This window comes from Lates calcarifer, linkage group LG20, assembly GCF_001640805.2.
Source record: "Lates calcarifer isolate ASB-BC8 linkage group LG20, TLL_Latcal_v3, whole genome shotgun sequence".
Classification (NCBI taxonomy): domain Eukaryota; kingdom Metazoa; phylum Chordata; class Actinopteri; family Centropomidae; genus Lates; species Lates calcarifer.
The window spans coordinates 3,281,860-3,308,694 of NC_066852.1; the positions used below are offsets into that span (position 1 = coordinate 3,281,860).

Sequence of the window (26,835 nt, forward strand, 5' to 3'; positions counted from 1 at the left end):
TTTGTGTTTGTGTTCTTGTGTGGTACTTTTACTTATGAAAAGGATCTGAACACTTCCTCCGCCACTGAGAGTCACACATTTACACCCAAAAAATAAGGCCCAGGTTCAGAAATACCAGCGTTATCCTGTACGGTGATTCTGTAGGTATAAGGATTTTGTTGGATTGTCATCCTGTTGCCAAGAGTAAACGATTAAAATTTAGATTGACTCAGCAACTAATCTGTTAAATGGGATTTGCCAAGGAGGATTTTTTTTGCTTTGTTGCCAGGGGGTAAAAATATGTTCACCTGACATGAAAATATCTGAGAGGGATGTTCCTCCTCTTAATTTAAGATTGGCTTATTCTCCGTATTTTGTTAAGGTGGTTTATTAAGCTAATGTTATCTCCGTATGGTATGAATTAGAATTAAACCAACATGTTACATTTATTACGCTGCTGTTCAGATATTTAGATCATACATTTATGTCTGCTGGCTGAGGATCTTTTTCAGTTGCCAGTTGGCCTTTGTTTATCATTGCCCCCTGTGGAAACATTTAATAAGAGCTACCTAATGTGCTGCCATAACTGGCATATGTTAAACACCAGCATTTCGCTCTGATGTTGTCATCACTAAAAAGAGAGCACAGAGCACACAGGTGATTCAGAATTAATATGAACTCTATCTAAAAGCATTAGGATGTTACAGTGTTTCTGAAGTTTTATTTCTCATTAAGATGCAAATGTGTGCAGTCACAAGCTCCAAAAATTTAATCATTTCCTCTGCAGATAGAGGCTGTGCTGGCGAGTGGGAAAGTTTATATCATGTTTCATAAAATAACCCCTGATGTCAAGAACAGATTACGCTTGTAAAGTGCTCAGATGTCAGTGTTAAAGACTTGTCTCGTGACAGCACTGGTCAAAATCCTGTTTTTTTTCTATCATCACACATTAAATCAGCTCTGTGGAAAAAAGCAAAACAAATAACATCTTTTACACAACCTGTCATCCCCCATGAGAGTTTTCCACTCTAATGAGAGACGCATAATGGGATGCTGAAGCAAAGCATGCAATCTAATTGTTCATTCAAGCACTACATAAGCAGACAAATTAACACTTGGGCAATTTGTCCCTTGGTCTACAGTAATACAGTATAGTATGCATGGTGGCCCCCCCTCGCTTATGTAAATAAAACACTCACATTAGCAGTTTAAACATACTGGGTTTGTTTTTGAATTTTATTATTCATCTAGATTCAAGCAAATCTCCAAATGTTTGCCTTGTATTAAGATTCTGCCACTAATCTGAATTTTCTGACCCAATGGGTCAGTGAACAGCTCTCGGCGGACCTTAGATTTTAGAGCAATAGTTCAACAGTTACTCTTTTACTCACTTTGAGATGATCTGAAGGCAAAGAAATGCAAGTGTGACCAGGTCTTTACAGCCAAACGTAAGTTATATACTGTATATACAACAAGGTGAAAAACTTGAAAGTAAATGAAGTAAAAATATTGGAAGAGTCTTTTTGTTCACATGAAAAAATAACTCCTATTTTTCACATGAAGTCCATGATCTCACATTTTATTCATTATCTATTTCCTTTCATTTGCAGCACAGCCAAGTGAGAAAATCACAAGGTGTTTGACCTAGTTTGCAAGATGAATTACTCTGCACTCAATTTATGCAATTTGACTTTGAGCTATTTACTGGTAATGGCACCCTAATTGCACTTCCATTCCACCTGAGAGAGCCCAAAAAATAAATGGTGGTGGTGTTCACATGGTGTGCTGATTATTTCTTCAAAGTGTTCAAGTCTATGTTACAACTGGCTCCATCCTCAGCTGCTGCCTGTTGATCAGAGAAAGGAAACTGAGGACAAAAGTCCTAATTTGCAGTGGATTCATTTAAGTTTTTGAATGTGGACAGACCAAGACAGTGTGTGTACGTAGAGGTACGATGTACACAGCAGTGCACTGTATCGTGAACTTGGCTCTCAGCTGGGAGGTGACTGCCCGGTCAGCCTCATTCAGAGGGAATTGCCTCTGCAGTTTTGCCTGGAGGGACATAATGGAGCTGGTGTGGCACTCCTCTTAACTGAGCGTTGTGACGGCCACTTTGACAGCAGTCATCACTCAGAAAACCTCCTGTCCCCGTCAGCTGTGTCTCCTTCATCAGCTCCTTTAACACTATTATGACCAAGAGAGCAGACCGTTACTACAAAAAGCACTCTGACATGTGCAACATGCTGCTTGGCTGTGTCGTCACATTACACCTAAGTGTGTGAATGTGTAAATTAAGCAGTTTCTTTTTTTTCCCCTCTCCATTTCCTGACTATATTAGAGGCCAGAGGCTGTGTCCACATTTTAACCGTTTCTCCTCAGCCCTCTCATCCCTCTCTTGGAGATCAGATTTGTAAAATGTCACTTGACGCACACATCATGTGGAGCCATGTGGGGATGATCTGCCTTTGTGTTGTCTGCTGCATGTTTTCGCAATGAGCCAAGGGTTTTTATAGAATTTGCTCAGACTAATGTGCCTTGATATTAGCCCACACTCTGTGCAATGGACACTACTGCTTTCCGCTTGTTCATAGGTTAATAGGCACTGGTGAGGGAAATGGAGCTTTTCAAAGGACTGAACCATTTTGAAGTAAGTGTGCTATTCTTTATACTACTGTAAAGAGTCTAAATGGAGACATCTGTTGGCCAGCACTTGGTATAAATAAAGGAATAAATAAGGGACCGTGTGAATCAGTGAGACAAAATATTACTCACTTTTTCTCATCAAAAGCTGCTGCAGAAGTCAATGCACACACGAGTAATGAGGAAGAAACTAGTTTGATCCTTTTCTCTGCTGGCTATACAAGACAGAAGATATGAAATCTATATATTTCATTATTTCCAGGCTTCAGCAATTTGACGACAATGTGACACCTACGCAGGCATGCCTGCTTTTCAGAGGTGTTAAACTCTGTGATACATTTTTACAGTTCACTTTTAATCAATTGCCTTCCTGGCAAATGTTCCCTCTTTGGATGTCCATGTCACTCCAAAGCCTCAATCCGTCGTTTCAAAAGAAGAGGTCGATGTGTCCGCTTCAAAATGTTGCTTCAAGCAATGACTGTGGTAACAGGCACCGAGTTCCCTCAGCATATAAATCATTACACACAGTGGGAACAACATGTTTTGTACAAGGAATGATGACGCTGTAAACATTTTAACAGCTTCTCAACACTTGTCATCGTTCATTCCCAGGGAAGCGTTCACATCACCTGATCCATCCCTCTGTATAACAAAGAGGTTCAATCATCACCTAATGTTTTTCAGTATTTCAGCATCTCATCAATTCAACATACTTATGGGCATCCGACCGCATTTGACAATATTTCCCCTTCTACTCTGAATTATTCTTTTGTCTTTCTCAGGGAAAGAAAAGGAATCAGCACACTGAAAGAAATTTTAAGTCAGTTTGTCTCAGAGTAACTCACTACCTTCTAATGCATGTCCAGGATATAATTAATTAGAGGTAATTTATTCCTGTCTTTGCTAAGAATTGCATAATACACGATTCTTTGCAGGAAAATTTTGTAATTATTGCTTTCAGCACTGTTAAGTGGCCACTCGAAACTGAATTAGACCTATCACGTCACCTTTTCCTGAGAGTTGCTGAAATTAGGCTGCACAGCAAGACTAGAATATGACTCCGCTGTTGAAAAAATGACGCCACTTTATTATACTCCTGTAGGCTTCACAGTACTGTTGCATCTTACTGGGCCGTACCCCACAGCCATCCAGATGGCTCATGCAGCTGCATGATAGCTGCAAAACTGTGTTACAAAAAGCACCTCCACAGAACTGCCTAATAGAAACCTACTGTTAGCCTGAATACAAATATAAACACAGGCAAATGTTACAGTGGATTAAATGTTAATGTTGTGCAGGAGTTCATGGCAGGACAAGTTATGTTTTGTTCCTTCATCCCTAAAACTATAGTCCTCTTTAGAATACCTCTGTTTATCTTTCCTGTGTTACTGTGAAAAAAGTTAGCTAATTAAATCTTAATGAACCATTAGCAGAGAAAAGGCAGGCACACTTTATACAGATTCTTTCAAAGTGGAAGCTGCATACTGTACAATACTCAGAAAATACACAAAGCAACTTCTGAGAAGACGATTCAAACTTGTAACTGTCCACCTCAAAACATGTTCACTTTTTGCCACAGCTTCAAAATGTTATTAAGTGTCTGACAGTGTTTTTGTTTAACCAGAAACAGTTGTTTTCACTACCAGACTCCACTCACAAAAACATCATTTTAATGAGCAGAACACAGGAGTTACCGCCTCAATTAGTAGTTTGTCCGTGTTATTGTGTGACTTTCAGTGGTGGAGGAAGTATTCAGTCTTTTACTACAGTTAAGTACCACATAACAACACAAACTAACTAACCGTTCGAGGCAGCAGTAAATTAGCAACTCCCACATTCTGCACTGGAGTCTGGTGGCTTTGAACAGAAGAATAAAACAGCTGTTTCTGAGGTCCAGGTTGATGAAGAAAGGAAAGACACCAGGACACAAAACAAGCTTTAAATTGGTGAAATATTTGTGTAAAACCAACTGATATTTTGCAGGAGATTGTGGATAAAACTTGGTTGTTCATGGCGTGTAGCTGCATGGGGCGGCAATAAGCAGCAGCAAATAATGACTGTACACAGTAACTCTTTGTAAAACAAACCCATTAATCACGTACCACTACATCAACGAATTGGGCAGGAAACTAAATGTCTTCATCTTCATGTGTGTGTGTGTGTGTGTGTTGGGGGTGGAGGTGGTGAAGAGGTCCAGTCATTGTTGATGAGCTCAGCTTTCTCCAGGAGCACTGATTCACTGCTGTTTAGGAGCCACAAGACAACTCTAATCACAAATAGAGACTTCGTTCTGAACCTGAGGAATTTAATGCTTTGGAAGCAAACCAACTATTGACTTGATGTTGATGGAGAGCCTTGTTTTGTTCACCAGTGGTTAAGCAGACCATCCTGTAACTCATCAGTTCTTGTATTTCTTTAATTCGCTTAACATGATGTTTTTATCTTTCTTCTCTTGCTTCCTTGTTATTTATAAAGTGTAAAACATATTTAAACAAATACCATCCCTCTTAAATTACAAGAAAAATTCTCTAAAGGAATGTTGCTGTGTTTTGTCCAGTTCTGTCCTTGTATAACAGAGTAGTCATAAAAACTTTATGTTACTGATAAGTTTGGAGCATAACTACTTAACAATAAGTTAAAAGGAAACATGTCTGCACATTAATAGTTTGGTTGAGAATTACTGTAACTCATAGCCACCTTTGATTCCTCTTCAAAATCGATTCATTCATCACAGCTGTCAAAAGCTCCCTGAGCAGGACACCAAAGCCTCGCCCTTTCCAGGACTTAAGCTCCTGTCTGCCCCCTGCTAACCTCTTCAACTCTGTTGGTCCCACTACTGCTGCAACCACGGCTTTAAACATCTGTTACAACGCTGAGCTTCCTCCACCTGCAAAATTATACCTTTAATGCCAGAGAAGATCTCAACATTTTCCCCAACATCCAACATGTTTCACAGATGCCAACCTGTTTGTGGCTCTAGAGGAAGTCAGGGGATCAAAGGCAATAGATAGATCCTCTGGGGATCATTAATATCTGTACAAAATTTCATATATATCCCAGCAATAGTTGTTGAGATATTGCAGTCTCTAGAATGAAGCTAATACTGGATCCTCCAAGATTACAGAGCACATCTACTTCATTTCAGCCAAATCTATTGAAGTTTTTAAGAGAAGGTAAAGCAAGGAGGAGGTGGTTTTAGATATAAGTGCAATTGTAAATCCATGAAACTAATCACTTCTAATTCACTTCTCATATAAATATCAAAGTGTGAATGAGCAAACAACACAATGCCTCAGGCCCTTTGAAGCCCACACACGTCTTTTTTTATGTTGTGGTTGTTGAAAAGTTTTCATCCTGACAACATTTCATTAGGCCGAGAAACGAGTCCCTTATCGCTTGGCATTTTGAAAGGACAAAGGATGAGATCATGTCATAAACTGTTACAGTTCACCACTCAGCACTGTTGTGTGTTAATAAGATGTAGTAGCCTCTGAGTTTGAAGACATGCTGATTAAGCACAAGCAGGGGTGATGCTGGTCCCCCGAAAAAGACCTGACGCTTATTCTTAATTTAATCAGTTTTATACAGTGTAATTGCTACATTTGGCTGATGATAAAATAAAATTTAGCCTTTAGCCTGTTTAATATGTAACAATTGAATTATGTCCATTAATTTTTCTATTTTGACCACTTAATATTTCCACTTGTGCTGCCCAACTTCACAGAATAGATCCATTATTGTTAGTAGACGTGGCAGGATTCTGCTCTAATATGTTTTTATCCTTTTTTAAAATACGATTTCTCATCCTTTTTATCTGTCACTTTATATCTCAGCCTTGTGCACTGTGCTGTCAGAAGTCAGCAAGATATGAGGTGTGGAGCTATAAAGAGCAACAGGTCAGGTCATTGTAGGACTGTGCCATTTTGGGGAAGAGCTGCTTATATACTCCTCTGTTATAGACTTGATTGCGACAGATCTAGTGTGTGTGTGTGTGTGTGTGTGTGTGTGTGTTTGAATGTTTCTGTCAGCTCAGCCTGCAGGAGGGCTCAGTATTGTCAGCCCACAGTATCAGACCAACACAGTGCGCTGGGATTTTTCTTAGTTCTCCCAGTTGCCACTTTGATTACAAGCTAAATGTGCTGTTCGTGTTGGTGCTCCACAAAAGACTGAGATGCAGAAAAAAAACTCGAAACTCCATTCATCAGTTTTTGTAAATGTCTTTTCTCTTGTGCATTAATTTCTGTTGATTATTATGGCCACATGTCAGAGATATGAACACCAGGAGATTTCCCATCAGGACTGTTAGCAAGCAGGCAGGGTTGGTTCTTCTCTCCCCAGTGAGGCTCTTCGTGCACCATGAAGATTTCTTTCCTAGCAACTAATTTCCCTCTTTCTCTTCTCCCTTTCTTTGTCTTTACAGCTACATTGGGGACCTTGGAATTCAGTTTGCTGTATGACCAGGAGAACAATGCACTGCACTGCACCATTAACAAAGCCAAGGTGAGTCACTGTGATGGTGATAATGACGTTAATTTGCAGCCTTTAAATCACGCATCAAAGTGGTTTATTTAAATTTTTCCTTGGTTATTACTTCATGTTACTTTAAAAGAGAAATTATGTATGAAATCCCTCAGTGAACCCAGTTAACTTTCAATTCCAGCGTATCTGTGAATGTCACTCTTGATTATCTTCGCTTTTATCAAAGTCAGTATGGGGTCTTTGATTGTACCAAATACACTGGCATGAAAGACGCAAATTGTAACACATGTTCATAGCAGTTGTTTTAGAATCAGCTAAAGAGATCTTACTCATTGCTCATTACATCATCTATCATAACCTCACAACAAGGCAGTGAGGAGGGGATCAATACAAATCAACTGACAGGTTTTCAATATGTTTTTTAGGTTCAATAAGATGACTGTCAGAGATGAATATTTTTGCAGCAGCCTACTCTCATGTCAGCCTACACGCACTGGCAAAAAGGCTGTGGAATAGCAACTTAACACGTCCCACAGTCCTCTGTGAGAGAGATATTTACATCTATTTTCATCTCAGAAAGCATTAATTATTTCTCAAGCATATTGCTAACAAACAGATAATGAATATGCACCCAACCAGTTGTGTTGCTGTGTTTAAATCAGTGTTAATAAGCAGGTTTTTATATGAATCTAATCCATGTAGCAGGTCAAAGATCTAGCGCCTAAAAAGCCAGAGAGGCCTTTACTGCCATGCTAATAGAGCTTGTAAGTTCACTATTATCATGCAAATACTCAATAAAATCACAGGAAACGATCTCAGTTTTTCTATCAAGTGTTATTTTTTATTTATGTGTTAATTCTTTTGTAAGAGCAGCAGTGCTGAGCTAAAATATCCTGTGTATTATGTGGCACTTTCAGCTAAATCAGTACAGTTTAAAGGCGTCCTGTACATTGGTTGATTCTTTGATAAATACGCAATCATCCAAATATCCAGCACATTAGAGGGGGACAGAAAAAACTAAACCGTATCTGATACAGTGAGTACAGGGATGTTGTCCTCTTTGATTCCCTCCTGTGTGTGTTGTGATGAAGTGGTGGTTCTGACAGCCATGGCTGCCGTCAGCAGCTATAACTCTTCCTATCTGTCTGCCTGAATAGCTGGTATGGAGGAAAGTGGGCATCAGAGGAGCCAGTCTTGGCAGGAGTGTTGGACAGCACAGTGGGCATCAGGCCATCTTGATTTATGGTGGTTATTTTCTATACTGCTCTGCTCCTGGACTTCAGCTGCTGCCTAGCCAAGCAGAGAAAATGCTTTTTCTCTCTCAAATACTGTAGATATCCATTTTCATGTCTTAATTTGTTTACTAAATCCCTTATTGGTCTTTCTAACCATAGATTTTTTTGCTACCAGAGCTGCAGTTGCTCCAATAGTAACTGTAACTAAGTATTCTTCAATTAAGCATTTCTCTCATCAGATCTTTTGGATCCTCGCTCAGGAAGGATGAGAGAAGGTTCACACTACAGGAAAACAGGAACAGGAACTTTACTAAAGCCTGTGGACTGATAGGAGAAGTTTACACTGGGGACAGGGTTTATTATATATATATTTCTGCAACAGTATTGGCCCATGTTTACAGTGTTTATATTATCATAGCACTGTTGGCATTTAGTCTGAAAAATCAATGTCTGTCATTGCAGAAACTGACAAAAGGTCACCAGACAACAAAACTTAAACAAACAAAAGAGGTTAAAGGAGGATGCAAAAGGCCACTGATCTGATGGTTGTTCTAACATGGAGAAAGAGCTGAATTAAATTTGCATAAAATTGTTTTATAAAATAATAACATGTCAAATATGGAGAATGCACAAAGGCTTATCTCTGTATACAGTTCCACTTGCTCAAATACACTGAAAATGGGAAATGCCAAATTAATAATAATAATAAAGCTCAGCTTGGGCTAAATAAAACACCAGACAGCAAAGCTCAGCAAATCTGGAGTAAAGAGCAGATTGTAATATTAAAGAGTGAACTTCAAGTATTGATAACAGAAAAATCTAAACTGCAAGAGTGAATTAATTTGCGACAGTATCTTACATAACTGCACTAAACCTGAGGCTAGTACATTTTCTAATACCATTTAGTCAGTAAGCCCTCCAACATAACTGAAACTGTTGTGAAATGCTTGATTTGTCTTTTGCTCTTAAATGTCAAACTATCAGAGCTCATGTTTTTCACTCTGTCCATTTCTTCTCCATTTGACTAATGGCTGATGAAGTATTGCATTCTACTGCGAGCCAATTTTGAACCAGTTATCTCTGTAATTTGTTAAAATTTGAAAGTGAGAACTTGATATAATGCCTCCATTACTCTGTCTTGTCAACAGCTCTCTCACCCGTAGGTTTTTTGACACCCTGCTTATAACAAGCAGTGGTACAATCACCCTTGACCCAACACTCAAAACCCCACTTACAGCTTTTTGAAAACATTGTTTCTCTGAGCTCCCTCCAAATTTGATTCACAGCAATACAATATTCTCAACTCTGTCACTAGGTAGAACGTTGATATTGTTGGCAACATAATCCTGGGTTTTAAATGACTTAATTCTATATTCTATAGTAGTACATGGCTAAAGTATGGTAAAGAGTGAAAGTTGGCTGAGGTTAAAACAAATTAACGGGATGCAACTGGTCTTTGGCATGAAAGCTGGGCGCACTCCTCATTCATCCATCATCCTGCCTCCATACACTTATTATATCCCATATATACATATAAAGCAGATTATAGCACTTACACTTGTGTATATTGAATGTAAATTTGTCTGGTGTTAATGTAATTCCTGGGTGTACTGGACATGTTTTGATAGATTTCAATTTAGATTGAATAGCTATAAATCAGCCTCCTTGAAGGTTATAAATATTCTTTTAGCTCCTGGTAACTGCTATTGTTCGCCTTTTAAACCTCACTTCTGTCTTTGACAAAGTAACATTCAGATTATCCACCTGAAGAATATCAGTCTGTATTAATGACATAGCCTTGTTCTTCCTTTCTTACAGTCAGGACTCTTCAGTAAACATATACAGTTTCTCATGCTGCTCTTAGCTGACATCAGTTGTGGAGTCCCTCAAGGATCCACCTTGGGTCCTTCGATCTTTTTTTACATTTCCTTGTAACATGATGAGTCGGTATGTATTTTGTTTTCACTGTTATGCTGATGACACTCGGCTATATCTCACACTGAAAACTAGCAGTCAATCTCATATAAAGAGCCATAAAGAGGGACTGTGAGGACTTCAGAAATCAGATGGCTCGTAGATTTAGCAGCATAGATTTCTGAGATTGCCCTTTTTTAGCTCTCTGGACCCCAGCATTGCTGTAGCTAAAATACTGAATTAGAATTAGTAATAGGCAGTTAAGTACACCAATATTTGTATGGACTATGTTCCATTTAAAACAGCTCATTAAAATTAATTTCCACCTCTTAGCTTTTGGAAATGTATAACTATCTGTTCTGTTCATTTAGATTCTAAGACAATATTGTTCGAGATTGTGTTTTATAATTACTAGATGAGACCCATTTTGGCCATGTCATCCTAAAAGCAAGAACAGGTCTAGTTCTGCAGCTTGATCCAGCAGAGAGAAACCTTCCCACATCTTATACATTTTAATGTCTCAGGCCCTTAATTGCCCCTTCATTCACCCACCCAGCACAATACAGACAAAATGCTACCTGCATTATTGCCTCTCAGTTAAGCCGCCAATCATGACCTGTGCATTTTCACTTCCTCTCCTTCCTTTCTCTTTCTGCTCTATTATTACAAAGCAAATGATATATCATTTTCAGTCAATCAATGTGTTTTTCTTTTTTAGTGTTTGGCAGTATTCAGAAAGAAGGAATGAGTAATTCACTGTATGTCTCTAATCCTCATTACCACACACAAAAATTATAAAAGTATGAGCACAATAATAAGGCATTGCTTTACTTATTTTCCTGGTTCCACTAATTAATTTGCTTATTATTGCTCAGTGAAACAGATTTCTGTGCTTGTGCAGTCTCCAGTATTTTAATTAAGTTTTTATGGATACTAAGAAACCCTGTAAATATTTCTGAGAGTATAGTGGAGCAGTTTTTGTATAAAGTACACATTAAGTAAGAGGTCTGTGGGTTTCTTGGCAGCTGCACCTGGTAATCTACTTTGGAATTAATTTGTAAGTGGAAACGAAAAGCTCCAAACCATGCAATAAGGATGAAGGTAGCAGGACAAATAGCCCATGGACTCTCTCTTAATTTAATTAAATCATCTGTCTTGACATGTCAACAGGGAGAGAGCCAGAACTATTTGATAATTAGCTTTTAGTTTTTTAATGAAGGCTTTTACAAGGTAAAATGACTGCTGTTGAAAACAGTTTCAAGCTCTGATCCTCTGGCACTGCTGTTTCTTATCCTGTAGGACTTTTTATGAGATAAAACCCTGTGACATATGTTATCTGACAGCGGTATTTCCCTCGTCAAAGTGGGCTTTGCATTATTCCTGCACTTACCTCCATCCTACTGAGCTGCTGGAGGAGATTGGCACTTACCAAAAACATTAGCTTTAGTGACATCAAATAATGTCTCAATTAAGTGTGGGCACAAATGTTACAGCTACAAGCACTGATGACTTGTCATCTGTCAATCAAATATAAAATTAACTATTAAGACGCTTAATACTGAACAACATAATCAAACAATTATGATTAAATAAAATGAATGGAAACACGCACAGAGGCACCAAGGATGCACAATACGTCAAGAATAGAAAAAATGTCTAAAGTATTATGTTTTAATTTCATCTGACGGCGTAGGAAGTCAAATAAAAGTTTATTTTTTGGTTGCCATCTAACGGTGAGATGTGGTCTGGACCTAAAAGCCCAGAGTTTCCTTTCTGACAGCATTAGAAGCAGCACAGTCATTCCACATGTCGCACGTTGTCACTTTTCTTTTTAACCAAGATTTTGTTTTTGCACTGATTTCACCCAAAAGACGTTTAAGTCTTAATTCACAGTTTTACTTTTGCTAACATCACTCCACCTGCAGTTTCACTGTCTTCACAGGCTGCTCGCTGCACTAAGTGAATCAAATCACATCCATTGTAATGGCTCACATGACAGAAATAAGTCAATTTTAGCCCCTTGAAATAGGCTTTAATTGATTTAAAAGGGCGTACATGCATGTAGATGTACAGAGAGACAGAAATAGCTCCAAGCTAACAGCACTTCCTCTACATGGTGTTCGTCTCCAGTCGGCTGCAGCAGTAAAGATGTGTGGGATCACGATGACTCAAACACAGATAAAACAGTTTGGTCTTAATCTCGGCCTTTGGGCTGTTTCACTGTCTGACTGTAGTCGCCTCTGGTGAGATTTTAGTGAATTGTACAGAATGATTTACTGTCCTCTGACATCAATAGAGTTATTCCTGATATTACAGCAGGTTGATACTGGTAAAATTCAGTAAAGTCACTTACTTAAAACTAGAAGATGAATGGCATTTTCATTGTTTCTTACTTGTGTACTTGACATATTGAATTTCCAGTTGGAATCTAATTTTACCCACTCATTCTACAACAAGAGGAGAAAACGGTATAGGGCACAGCTTTAGGACTACAAAGCCAATAATTAATTGAGCTAATCCAAATTATGTGATGACAGTGGTGCCTCATTGTCATGGATATGCCAATACAGCTCAAGGCACAGATCCTCCCCAGGCTCTGTGCGCTTCTCATTATGACTGCAGCTACAGGGGGAGTTGGTTATTGTTCAGAATTCTTAAATATGAGCAGAGACAGGTTGTGACACATGTTGCATTTCAAGCATGATCACGACAGGTGATTAGAACACAGTGCAAGTGTTTTTCCATATTAAAATGACACCTTGAAATCACGTTGGAGGTTTGAGGTTTGCCTAAACTGCAGTAAGCAGTTCATTCTCTTCTTCTGTGCCTCCCTGGCTATAAAGTGCCACAAAATGTTAGCCCAAAGAATTAATTAGCAATTGATCTCCAGTCTTAGGGTCTAAGTCAACACCTAGCCAGGGCTCTTCACAATAAAAGCCCCCCAGTGGTGTACAAGTGGAAAAATCTTAATGTGGACCACTGCTACCTTCTCTCTCTTTTCCCGGGTAGTTTAGTGTGACTTTAATATTTCCATCTAGGCTGTCGAGATTTGCCCGGCTTTAACGCAGGGCCATAATATCAACAATGAATTAAACAACAAAATATGTTGTCGGTCCATGTCCTCCACGACGGCACAGGTTTTTTCTGAAATGACACCATATCGCCAGGACGCCATTGCTCTTTCAAAAATAATTCATAATTAGAGGATTATTCTCATTCTGAGGATGAGTGACTTAAAACTAAAAAATAATTACATTTCCTACAAAATGTATTTGTTGTCGCAAATGAGTTGTATTTAAATGTCATTTCGTGGTCTTGCTTAAAGGAAACTAATGCTGACTGTCAGTGGGAAACAGGGAAACTAACCGTGGTTTCCCGTGTTAAAGTCTGATGTTTTGCAGTCTTATCCATTCACCCTGACCTCAGCCTTCTGTGGACAGCTGAAACAGCTGATGCTCTAGTTTTTCTTGGGAGGAGATTCACCATAATATCATGGGTCAACTCAGTAAAGCTGTGCTGTGAGGACGCACTAAAGATGTATGATGCGCTGCGTGCCAGTGTTAAAGCGAATAATAACATGGCTGTAGAAAAATTTTACCCTAACTCTTGAGAGAGAGAGTAAGAAAATAACAAAAATAGTTTTTTCCTTTCTGTATTATCTGCTCTGCATTCAAAGATACAACTTTACTCCATGCTGAGCTTCTCTCCCTAGACCCCTCTATTGGACAGCAATGTAACATAACAGTGGTCGTTCGTCTTTTTTTCTTTGCTTTATTTAGTAATAGTAAAAAGTTTGTCTTTGAAAACGTGTCAGTCAAGTTATGATTCTGCAAAGTAAGATAAGATGATTGTTATTGCCACATTAGTTTCTGTGCATTTACATTTATATGCTTATTTAATCCAATAATGTTTTGTACACACATCAATTTACAGGACAGCAGAGCCTTCTTAATTTGGATTTATGCCTGAAACTCACGTTAATCTGTTTACATTTTACTCTTCTATAAAAGCATGGAAGGTTTATAAAGGCATGTTGCACTATACACTGTATGCTGTGCATGTAAATATACTGTATAGTACTAGAAGGAGTACTTCATCAGAAATACATACACAAAAACCTAAAACACATCTGAGAGGCCACACAGGCACTGTGGAAATGAAAGCATAAAGGATCTTATAGTTTGTTCATTCTTTTTGAATGACGGTCATACCTGCTACAACACAAACAAACATCAGCTAGTCACCTTTTTAGCTATCTTAATGCAACCATGCCAGCACCCTGCACTCCTGCTTTGTACCATTTCATATCTCACTAAGTGGCACGCTGCCTTTTCCTTTATCTTCTCTTACCACAGTTGAATAGAAAATTCTCTGTTCCCTCGTGTACTAGCATTACATGCACATAAAATCAGGAAAAAGGAGATAGTCTCATCATTGTACTTTGGTTCTACTGAACGCATCCTTATAGCTTGTTCCACCTCACCACATCACCGCACAACCATAAAATTATCCAAAGAACTGCTCCCTGCAGGAGGTCCATCTGCATAGAAAGATGCTGTCCTCGCTTCTCTGCTGTCGCTCCAGTTACACAGCTTCATGAAAGCTGAAAAATTACAGGCCCATTCACAATCTTACACCTCTATTTAAAAAAAAAAACACTGCCAAATGTTACCCTGAATTTCAACAGTCACCTCCAGCTTCATTGCAAATAAGAAACAACTTATTAGCTCCTGATAGGTGCTCTGTGTCAGCTTCAATCTCTTACAATGCTTTGTTGGCATCCACATCACTCCTCCTAAGTGATTTCACTCACACCTGACTTTTCTAATTTATTGTCTTGGCTGGTAACAGGTCACAGCTGATCTGTGGACTGTCACATCTCCCCGTCTTCAGATCTCTCTGCCTGCTGCTTGTCTGTCATCTACTATGATCTGTTTTGACTCTGCAGCTTGATGCACACAGCAAAAACACGTGAACCACATGTTAGAAGTTTAAAGATGGATCACGTTATTTCCTCCTTTTCACCCCTGTAGACGCGTGGTCTGGAGAGGGTGGTAAAAGCCAGTCTGTCAGTCCTGTTTATCCATCTGTAAAACAATTTGGTGCACAGTAAGATATCTCAGCAACTGCTGGTCTGATCTCTATCAAATTAGTTGTCGATATTTTAATACTGGTCTTAATATAGACGCTTGCAACCAGCAGCGTTTGTCTGCAACCTGAATGAACACTGAATGAATTCTGAAGCATTTGGCAAGGCTTGTCTTTGACTGCACTTCAAATTCCACTTCCTTACCTGGTAAACAAAACAGACAGCCATGGAAACAGGGACGTTTCTAGGCATTACATGAGTGGGCAAAGTAGTTTTCCTGATTTCCTGTCTTCCTGAAGACGTTCATGGGTTCTTGGAAAAGTTACTGTGGCCAGAAAGAGCCATTTGTTTCCTCCACAGTTGGCTTCAGCTCTGCACTGCTATCCAAGTTTTTCAAAGCTTTGGAGTCTTTGTTCTGTACAGTACAACATATTCTCTTCACTGCAAATGCATCTGGTGGTTACAAAGAATTTGAAAGACATTTTCTTCCAATCCACATTGACTTTTTAAAATTCAAACAAAACCACTGTCTTCTCCTAACCTCATCTAAGTGCTTTGAGTGCCTAAGCATAACCATACAAACACTAATTAAGCCTTAGTTTCTGTGATAGGATAAAAAATATGATGCCACTGACTATTTTGCATTTAAATTCAGTCTGAAAATTTTGTGATCTTGCAGATATGATAATTTAATTAGTTTACAGCCGTGCTGCAGCTCTGTGATACTGTATTTAGGCTCATCTTCATATAGTGTGTAAGCCTGCTAAGTATTTTTAATTTCTCATGATTTCTTTGGTCAGAAACCAAAGTGTTGGGAAAATTGAAATTCTGACCAGATGATGGTGCTGGATGAAAAGTCGAGGATTGCCAGAGTTATTACAATTCATCCCAAGGGACACATGAATATGTGTACCTAATTTAATGGCGATCCACCCCGTAGCTGTAAAGATATTTCAGTCTGGACTAAAGTGGTGGAACGAATGACTGGCCGATACTGCAGCCCCTAGAGCAATGCTGCCAGCACGGCTACAGACACGAACAGGGAAGCCTCAAAATGTATTTGCTCTTTCAAATTTGAAGTACATTTGCATTTATTCTGGAGATAGGGCTGCCTGTGGTGTACTTGATACCTGTCTGGCAACTGCAATGATGTTTTGAAGTATAGATGTTTAAATTAAACAAAGATGATATTTTAAAAAACAACATTCAATCCAGCAGCACACACATTTATTTATTGTATTTATCAGAGGAGCACATTCTGATACTGAGTCAAAGGTGGCGGTATATTACTTTCACACAGTAAAGGTTTACAAGGCTTTTGTTGGCCTCATCCTTTGATATATTGCTTATGTACTTCTGCTCTATAAGTGTAGTCATACCTCGTCGTAGCCCTCGCTGTCATCCCACACATATTAAAGTAAACAGCTGCATGGAGAGTCTTTTCTAAAGAAGCACCTCCCTCCATAGAAAAAACAAGTTTCCTGCCTTTATCAGTGAATCAGACACTGTCTCACTATTCAATTGCAGATCCAAGACCTGTTTATTCAGCACCGCCTACACTACAACCCACCTTAACACTCCACTGCAGTCTTTCATTCTCTTCCTCCTTCTGCAGACTGGCCTTTCATTGCCCAGTACGCCCACACTCGTGTGTGGGAGCACACAAACACACACACACTCTGGCTCTGTTTCTTAGAGATGTTTTTGCTCTTTTGTATTCATTATCCTTGTTTGTATCTGTTTTCGTGTCACTGCTTTTACATAAAAAGGCTTCATCATTCAAGCATGTCATTTGTAATCCCTGTGTTATGGTAAATGGAAAAAAATCAGAAAAATCTGAGACATGCTTTATTTTTATTGTTCAACTTGTCACATTTTGGCTATAAATATTGATGAAATGTCCAGCAGACTTTCCCACAAGGCTGTTCAGAGAGGATGAAATGAGTAGCTGCTACATCATGGCCACAGTAAAATCAATTGTGATTCATATCTAAACAGTTAATACTAGTGCTGTCAAGCCTTAGACAGCAAGTGTCTGGTAGATTAGCAATAAATTACACGTGTGATTTGTCCACTACATTTTTTTTTTTTTTCAGCCTTTTGTTGAGTTAGTGTATTGTTAAGTTTGTGCAACATCAGCCTTGGGAACAGTTCAACATTTTGATAAATATGTTTATAATAATTGTATTTCCAAGACAGAGATTAGAAGATCAATAGTTTTTTAAAAGAGCTACTGTATATGCATTTATTTGCTATCGCCACATAGCCAATATAGCGGCTGTTTACTTACCAGTCTAAAAGAAATGTTGTGAATTCAGCATTCATTCCTTCATTCACCAAGAGCTGTCTCCAGAGGTGGAGAGCAGTGGCAACGTTTTGCTTCTAGTTCTCTCTCTTCTTTTCTTCTACTGAAGTTAGGATGCTAACCAGATAGCCCAGGCCCGACCAGCCCGTCTCATCACTTTCCGATAGTGACTCACTGTAGTGGCCAGACTTCCTGAAAGAACTCTGTTTTCTTAAATGTGCACAAAGAGATGTAAAAAGCAATTCGTCTTTAAAGGGGAAGACCTGCTGTAACTATTTCTTGACCAACAACTGTTAATCCATCTGCACAGACTCTCCTAAAGGTTACCAAGACCTAGTTACAGCACGTAACACAAATTGTTGTTTTTATATTTCTGTTTCTGTTTTGCCCAAACACTTTGGCACTGTGAGGAAAAAAGCAAATACATGTCTTCACCAAAATGTCCAACTATTCATTTAAAGCTGATGCCATCCAATTTATCATCTCACATAAGTTATTTATTTTTCAGTGTCGTTGAATGTGAACCTCGCACCATGTGGAGGTGTTGAACGTGTTGAAACATCTACTTAAGTTCTGTGCTTTAATTGTGTGAACCTTCGTGGGCAGAAACACCTGCTAAAGTTCTTGGTTTGCCTTGAAGTCGGCGCATGGATTGAAAACTCTTTTGTTTTTTAAACTCAGACAGCTTTACTCATTGTCACAAACTGTCACCAACATTTCTTTCCAACTGCAATTAATTTACTGCCAAATGTAAATGAAGCAAATAACAACTATGTGCTGTGGTTTACTTGAGAATTACTGTATCAACAGACACACATTAATCAATTTTTCACACAGACTGTTTCCACAGAAAACATTTCATCAGCGCTCTGAGCTGTGGAAACCAAACAATATCTGAAAGAATACAAACCACTTCCTCTTTTTTGTTTCTCTTTCCATCATGTTTTGTTGTTGTCTTTTTTTTATTTGCATGTTAATTCAGCTGCTTCAACAATTTCACATGGTCAATCATGTTATGTTTGTTTTTCTCCTCCACCTTACTCTTTTGCATGCTGTCATCGTCTCTGTGTGTCGGTGCTTTATGTTTGCTGGAAAAACAGCTTCCTGTCCCCAGATACAAGAAGGTAAGCCGCTGAGATAAGCTCAAATCCCAACCAGTCCCCGCTAATCAATACCTAGCCTTATCCAACCAGTGTCCAGACCCAGTGAACCCTGATCGAAAAAATCACCAACCCCTAGTTAACCTCCTCTGACCTCCCTCTCATTATCACTGTGACGTGATTTAATGTTGGTCCCATTCTTCTCTGGCTGTACAGTGGTGCATATTGTAAATAATTACTCACCAAGACAAGTCAACTAATTAAAAACTAACACCTTGATAACAAACAGTGACAGGCACATGCACAGTAATGTGGTGATTGACTACACTGGACTGAAAGGTCAACCAATTTACTGATTAATTAAAGGTAAACTTCAACTAGATACAGGATACTGTTATACATCATATAGTTATTTTTAATTAGGTTGTGTGATTTATATCTTTGGTTGAACCTGCTTCCCAGAAAATCCATTTTTCTGCTTATACAGTAGTGAGTTTCTACTTTTCTTAGAAAGCCTTTCAACAATAGTCAGTACTCCTTTAATTAAGTAGTTGGTTTTGCAGATACATGAAGTACTGTGGCTGAGAGATCAGCACACTGTAACGTAAGAAAACACATGCAAATGATGCAACTGGATAAAACACAAGCCAATGAAAGCACCTGTAAACTGTTCAGACAACACATACAACTTATGGATACAACTTATAAATCAGATTGTCAGACATTTACCGTTGCTGTTTGGGATTGTTGGAAATTTGTTTTCTGTTTTACTACATCGTAGCTACTGGAAATGTCTCAGCTGAACTTCATGTCTTCTGTGTTTGGCTATTTATCCTTGAGGAACAAAAGAACACGGAGCATCAGTGCAATGACAAGCAAGTTACTTTCCAGTAGCTTTTTAAAAGTGAGTTCAGGTGAAAAATCACAAATCGGCCTCTCTGCTGTTTTTCCACCAAATCAATGAGACGTTATCAACGACATGACTGGCAATGAAACTAATGCGTCCCAGTGTGACTCTATGACACAACCCCCACCTCCACTCCTCTCTTAACCATCTCGATCATCACGTTGACATTTATTAGTGATGAATGGGACCCATCTGTCTGCTCTCCATGTTGCCTACCTCCATCACTCCACGATCGCCTCAAATAGCCTTGACCTGAGCACCTCCACTGATCCCAGGTGGCCCCGAAGTGTTAACCCCTTCTTTAACATGACTGCGGGTCAGCCCGCTCTCGGTGAGATCAATGCCCCGTCTCATCCATCCTCTTATCTGCTGCTCCTGGTGATTGATGCTTCCTCCACCTGCAGGTTACCAGGCCCAGTCAGATATGGTAATGAAGACATATGCGCCGGCCGATGAAGAGGCTGATATCGCTGTGGAAAATAAGAACCCGTGCAGTGACATAGGGCTTAGAAAATCAACATGAGCAGTAGTGGCTCAAAATAAATGGGAAGTTCTGAAGCCTCATGTATTAATGAGATGACAATTTAATGATTTATGTAAAGAAATGACTCCACAGGATGAACAAACGCAAACAGAAAATAGAATACATACAAAGAAATGCAACATAAATGAAGAAAATCCAAACTGTACAAGTAACAAGGAGAAACATTTATAGTTAAGGTTCAAACATCAACATATGACTTCGTATGATTAAGATTTAATTCAAATTTTTTAATCTTATTTGAAGTAAATAAAGCTGCATATATTTTATGCTCTTCGCTAGATTTGAATGTGACTTCTTTTTCTGGTCGTTATGATGTTTTCAGTTCAACTCGAGCTCCAACTCAACATGGCCTCGCATGCCAAGGCCCACTACACCCCTCACTTCCTCTGAGAGATGTCAAGGAAGAAGCTCATAATCCCCCTAAACAAAGAGAGCTCAACTTCATTTCACAGCATTTACAGGCTGTTATTCAAGGGAGCTGTTATGAATGAGTATGTGTGAGATGGGAGGTGTGTGGATACACTGATGCATGTTACCCATCTGCCTTTCGCAGTGGTCATTTTTCTCCAACCCTCGGTAATTATGATCAACCGAGTATTCACAGGCTGCTCGCGCAATCAGCAGCATGACGCAGCTGTCTGTTCATCCCAGTCCAACGCCACATAATGAGCCTCTACTTAAATGATAGCTCAGGTGTTTGCTGAAGGCAACAATAGAGGTAGATTAAGACGCCTCTTAACATTAACCTCTCCAATCAGCTCTCATGGTGGCGTCTCAATAACTCTGTGTGGAAAACAGTCAAAAAAAAAGGCTAAATATAACCCTAACATTCCAACACCCAGAAGTGCATTTAAGAGGAGAAAATGAAAATCAGTGAACAGGCAGTTTCAATTTTAGAGGCATGTTTAGCTTTGAGCTTGTTTATGTTCCTATTTAGATCACATGGGGAAAAAAACAGATCAAAGTGTTTCTATTTCAGCTCAAGTATGTTATTTATAGCCAAATATTTTTTACATGTTTTGTTCACCCAGGCTGCTCCTGGTATAAAGGGGGGAGAAAATAAGAAACCAGATTGAGGAGAAAGGGTCACGGCTGACACAGAGATTGGGGTTGCAAAGTGAATGTTGACTGTGTTGTATCACCTGATTTTCACCAGCCACCGTACGCAGCAGACTCCATCTGCCTCTCAGTGTTGCCTGGATTTTGCTGTTGAGCGTTACGTCCCTCAGTGAAGCAGCAGGGCTACAAACATGTCTTAATGCATGTATGTTTGACTCTAATTAAAGTAATTAACCATGAGGATGTATTCATTTGATTTTCATTAAGCCCACAGTGTCCAACTTTGTCTTCAAGAAATACTCTCTTGTGTGCTTGTTGCTTCCTTAAAGTCTTTTGATTTGCATTTCTACTGTGCTACAAAACAACATATTTAATCTTAAAGATGGACAGAACGGCAGCGTTTAAAGCTTTAAAAAAAATAACAGCTCAGTTCAACCCTCCGGCCAACTTGTGACTTAGCCATCAAAACAAAACATGGCTCATTTTTCTTTTATCTCTGACTGAGAAGTCATCGTTTTACCACTTCTTTTTCAAGATGCAAGCTAATGAAAGCCTTTGGCAATTTCTAAATGCACATTTTATGATCATAAAAAAAGATGGGAACTTTTGGTAAGAGATTCTGTGTTTGTTGTTTCCAATAATACACATGGCAGTCCATTAAAGCAATGTCAGACAACTAATGAGGAATACAGCATTTGGACAACTATGTAGTATGTCAAGTGAATGTTTCCTCTGGCTTGCAGACCAGGAAATGTACTGTAGCAAAAGCCAGACAAAACACTAGACTCAAACTACTCAGACTCAGACTACTGCTCATTTCCCATTTCAAACCATTATAAAACCTTAAAGGTGCTATATGTGCGTTTTTGGTAGCATTAGCAGCTGTTTACTTAGAGCTTCGGCCACCATTCCGTTTACAAGTCCAGAGGAAGAATATTTAATATTTTGATTTCACAGTTTGTTTGATTTATTCACTAAAATATCTCCGGCTCCATACAGAATCTCCTACCTTAGGACAACCTGTATGTAGGAGGCTGTTTACAGCCAGAGAGTAAGACTGCAAACACTGCTCGCGGCTGACAATAGTACTCCTCAGGTAAAAATATATATGTAAATATATGTACATATTGATATTATTCTTATTTCCGGTTGTGGATGTTGTTATGGGAAACACTACGACCTATTTCATAATGCTACATTAGATTAATATATGTAGACAAATGCAGAAAATTGTATTTTACTGAAAAAACCCTAACTCCATTGTGGCCTCCTCCCCCCACTTTGGAAACCAAACGAGAAAAATATATTAGCAGCCAGGATTAATTGTCTGTGTTATGTTTATACAATCAGAAAGAATGTTTATCATCCTGGTTGGCTAATTGATGGAAAAACCAACATAAAGTATCACAGTCAGGTGCTGTTCCACCTTGAGCCTCCAAAACTGCATCATTGCTTTCTTGCCATAGATTGTCCAAGTCTCTGAACTCTACTAGAGGGAAGAACAATTTGGTGTTTTGATGATTGTGGTGGAGGGCGCTGTCTGACACAGCTGAGTTGGGTCCTGGAAACTGTGAAGGTCAGTAGCGATACGTTGATGAAGCCTTGTGAAGCTTTCAAGCCAACTGTGTTGAGAGTGATCGTTTTGGACACAGAAACCAGTATACTACTATCATTATTGTCTCCACAAGCTCCTCCATGTTCACCTATGAACATTTCAAATTGAAATATTTCAACACTGGAGATGACTCCACACAAAACAAAGATTTATTCAGGGTTGTCCTTTAATTTGTCGTCCATCTGTTTGTCCTAAGATGTATCAAAACATCAGCTTAATACACACTCCTCAGTATGCACCATACATTGTACATTGTCCTGGCTCAGCACCATCATACAAATTCACTCTCTTCAAAGCAAACTGTTTTGCACAGGTGAAGGTCATGAATGGGTGGTTTTGATTAAATGTAAATAAACATGTTGTGTTTCAAGTCACTGTGAGCTTTTTCCATATTAAATCAGACCACAGTCTTTAAGCCAATTTAATAATACTGTAGTCTTTGTAAGTGGATTGTATTGTACTGCCACATCAGGTATTTTTGTGACAAAATAAATGTACCTTTTTACTGATACATTCAGTGTCTACATATCCTCAGTATGTTAATAGAAAACATTGTCTGGTTGGCATAATGTTTCATTCAAAACCTATATGCTGTTGCAAATTAGTTGTATATAAATGTAATTTCTAGGAGACAGGGTTGCATTTTCTCCGAACAGACTGCTAACAACAGCACGCCACGTGGGCCCCCCTCTCATTTATCTCGAGTCTTTGCAGTACATTTAAAGCAAAGATGTGACAATAAAATCCTCGAAGGGCAGACGACGCCCTGTCCAGCCAGAGCATAAACAAATTTAATCCTGTTGAAGTAAATAGCTCACTGCATATCTGGCTCTACCCCAAATAAAATCAAAAAGTACCACTCATGTAGTTCGTCTCTCCTCTTAAACTGATTTCTGTTTTTATATTGTACAGTCGTCTCTTCGGTCTGGACGTCCAGGGTTCTGTCCCGAGACGTCAGAGACCTAACTATATCTGACACTATGTGCCTTCAGAAAATGTGGACATGTTTATGAGAAGAAATTAGTGTCACTGTGCTTCAATTTTGTGCAGACAGGATCTACAGCTGTAGTGTTGCCTTATTAGCGACACGGTTGAGTGTGTCATTTTGCTGCCAGTAATTCCTGCTGAGTGCTGGGCTTTGAGCCGAGCTCTTCTATTAAGCCTGATAATTGTGGGTGAATAGACGTCATATTTGTTTTGTTTTTCCCTTTTTGATCCATTAAAGAAAAAACCCATAAAGACAGGGAACAATTAAAATAATGGTACGAAGCCGATAATGCAGAATTTTCCTTTTTTCCCACTGTGGTGATGTGATGTGAAATCTTTATTATTTTCCTCATGAGAAATGAATTTTTCACTGAGAGAACATAAAGCCATGGGGTTTCTAAACCTTATTATCATTTAATCTGCAAATTAAAATACTGTATAAGGTTTATTATTTAGGTTGTCTAATTTTACTGTGTGTTCCTCTGGAGTATTGTTTAATGCATAACAGTCATGTTTCACAGCCAGAAGATAAATGGCTTTTTGATATTACGGTTTCATATTATATGTTCCTATAAACCGAGAACAACACACGCTGTAAAACACAGAGTAGAACTGCTGTCCCTGAGAGTCAGGACTCAACATTTTACACCAGTATTCAGCAGTCACGCAGGGTGAAATCAGTTGTAGACCAGGCACAGATAACAATTTCTTACTGACAGAAGCCTCTGTAGATCAGGATGCTTTACAAAGATCATCCTGGTAATAATGTAAGGACTACAGGAAGAATGATTTATATCCACTGCTTTTTATTCTTTGATGAAAAACATCCACAGAATCGTCGTGTTTTTCCAGCCTCCTACCTTCTCCTCACTTCCCCTTACACATATTCTTCATATTCCGTCCACACTCTACACCCACTGGCATTCACTACATTTACACTTGCACTTCCCCCATCTCAGCTATATGTAAAGTGTCTGACATTTATTGTGTTATATGTTGTTGACTAAATAAAGAAGGAGAGAAAAACAAAAGAAGACAGTCGGTGTTACAAACTTGAGGCGTGTGGGAGTCTAATGGACAAAGGGCTGAGACGATTAACTGATTAATCGATTAGTTCATCAACAGAAAAGTAGTCTGTAATCTGTTTACTGTTTCCTGTTCTCAAAATGTGATTATTGTGATATTGCTGCAAATTGAATAATCTTTGCTTACAGAGTATTGGTCGGACGAACTAAACGTTTGAAGGCATCAGATTGGGCTCTTAGCATTTGTCACTACTTAACAACGTTTCAAGGCCAAACAATGAATCGATTAATCAATAATGAAAATGATCCTCAGTTGCAGCCTAACTAACTATTGTGTTGCATTGTGGTAGAGGCAGATCCAGCACAGATCCAGCTTTATGGAGGTCTTTAAAGTGATCATTGATTTTATACGTGAAGGCCAGTTTAGTCATGATGAGTGCAACACAAACTGGTGGAGATTGAAAACCAGGGGAATTTACCAGACAAAGAGGGTCTAAAACAATATGCCTTTTACTTCCCAGTGTTTACAACCCAGTTACAACCCAGTGTTTTTAAAGTTTGACCCATTCTAGGGACCCGAAGTCAGAATATCTTGGCTTTTTGTTGCTACAGTTTTTCATCCTTTCATTCCCCCACATTTATGGAAGTGAACCACTAAAATCTAAGATCTTTTTGTTCTAAGACATTTGTTGGTCTTGTTGAAATGTATGATTTAAAAGTACTATGTGAAAATCTTGGTGCTTCAGTTTCCTGTTTTAAGAAATTTTCCCTGTCTAATATGAAAAAAAAAAATCCTTGCACTCTCAGTTGGTAGAATGTCAGAGTCATTCTCATGACACTAGAAGCAGAGCTGATTTTCCTGTTTGCACAAAAAGCTGACATTTGTCTAAACTGTCTTCAGCAGTGTCTTTAAAACATACTAATTCAAGGACTGATCCAAATTAAGCTTTTACCTCAAAAGGGGGTTGGCAACTTGAATAATCACATCACCACATGAGGTCAAAGAAAAGCAAACAAAAACTGCACCCTGCGTTCCATGGAGAAGATATTTAGACTGAGGTTTCCAAGCTGCAGCTCCTCTGTTTATTCCCTCTGAATATCAGTTTTGAACCCCCTTAGGTCTTTTCAATGTGCAGCCACATGGTGGTGTTTTATTCGTTCGTCGTATGAGTAACCTTTACACCCTGTGCCCTCTATTAGTTTCATTGATTTGCTCTTCAAAGGAATGTAAAAACCTCTTTTTTTGTAGTCAGTTTGAGTGTTTCTCTGGGTGCTGTGGAGGTTAGTTTCTAGCTGAGGTGGTCCTGTACTGAATGTCTCACACCTCAGAGACAAATGATTTTATGTAATGATTTTCTAGGAGAAATAAGAGGTGACATGTCCAAGTAGAGGCTCCAGATATTGTTAATTACTGTCACTGGCTGCAGATCTCACAATAATATGTGACACTTTAAGCTGCTCTTAGTGTGTCATATTCAGATTTAAATGTCCTGAGCAAAACAAAACCCAAGTTGTGTGAAAACAGTAACACAATGTAAGATTATAAAGGTTGCGACTGCAGGCAGTTTTTCTACTCATACTGATGATGTCTGTATGTTGAGTTTTATAACATTTAAAAAGGTAATAATAACAATGTCAGCTGGTTTATTGGTCAGATTCATCTGCTCAGTCCAGAGCAGAGTATTTCGAATCAGACCTAGCCTGATTGTCATGACATTCAGGATGAATATTCAAGGTTGATTTCTCATGATTGTGATGACCTTTGTATAGTGCCACCATTAAGTCAAAATCTCTGTATGACCAACACCTTGGCTCCAGTGAACATATCTTGAAAACTGTTGGGAAAATTAATAATTAAAAAGTAAATGTTGGTTGATCTGCTGGTTGGTCTGTCCATGTGTCCCACATTTTGCTGTAGAACAGGATATTTTAAGATTTTATTTAAATTTGAAGATAT

At 38.8% G+C, this 26,835-nt stretch overlaps 1 protein-coding gene across 1 annotated transcript in view; it reads left to right on the forward strand.

The window, feature by feature from the left end:
* doc2b (double C2-like domains, beta) overlaps window positions 1–26,835 on the forward strand; it is a 106,858-nt gene that overhangs the window by 48,300 nt on the left and 31,723 nt on the right. Inside the window, exon 3 of the mRNA XM_018693783.2 lies at window positions 7,040–7,119. Within this exon, the coding sequence (XP_018549299.1) occupies window positions 7,040–7,119 (80 nt within the window). The remainder of the gene's footprint in view (window positions 1–7,039; window positions 7,120–26,835) is intronic.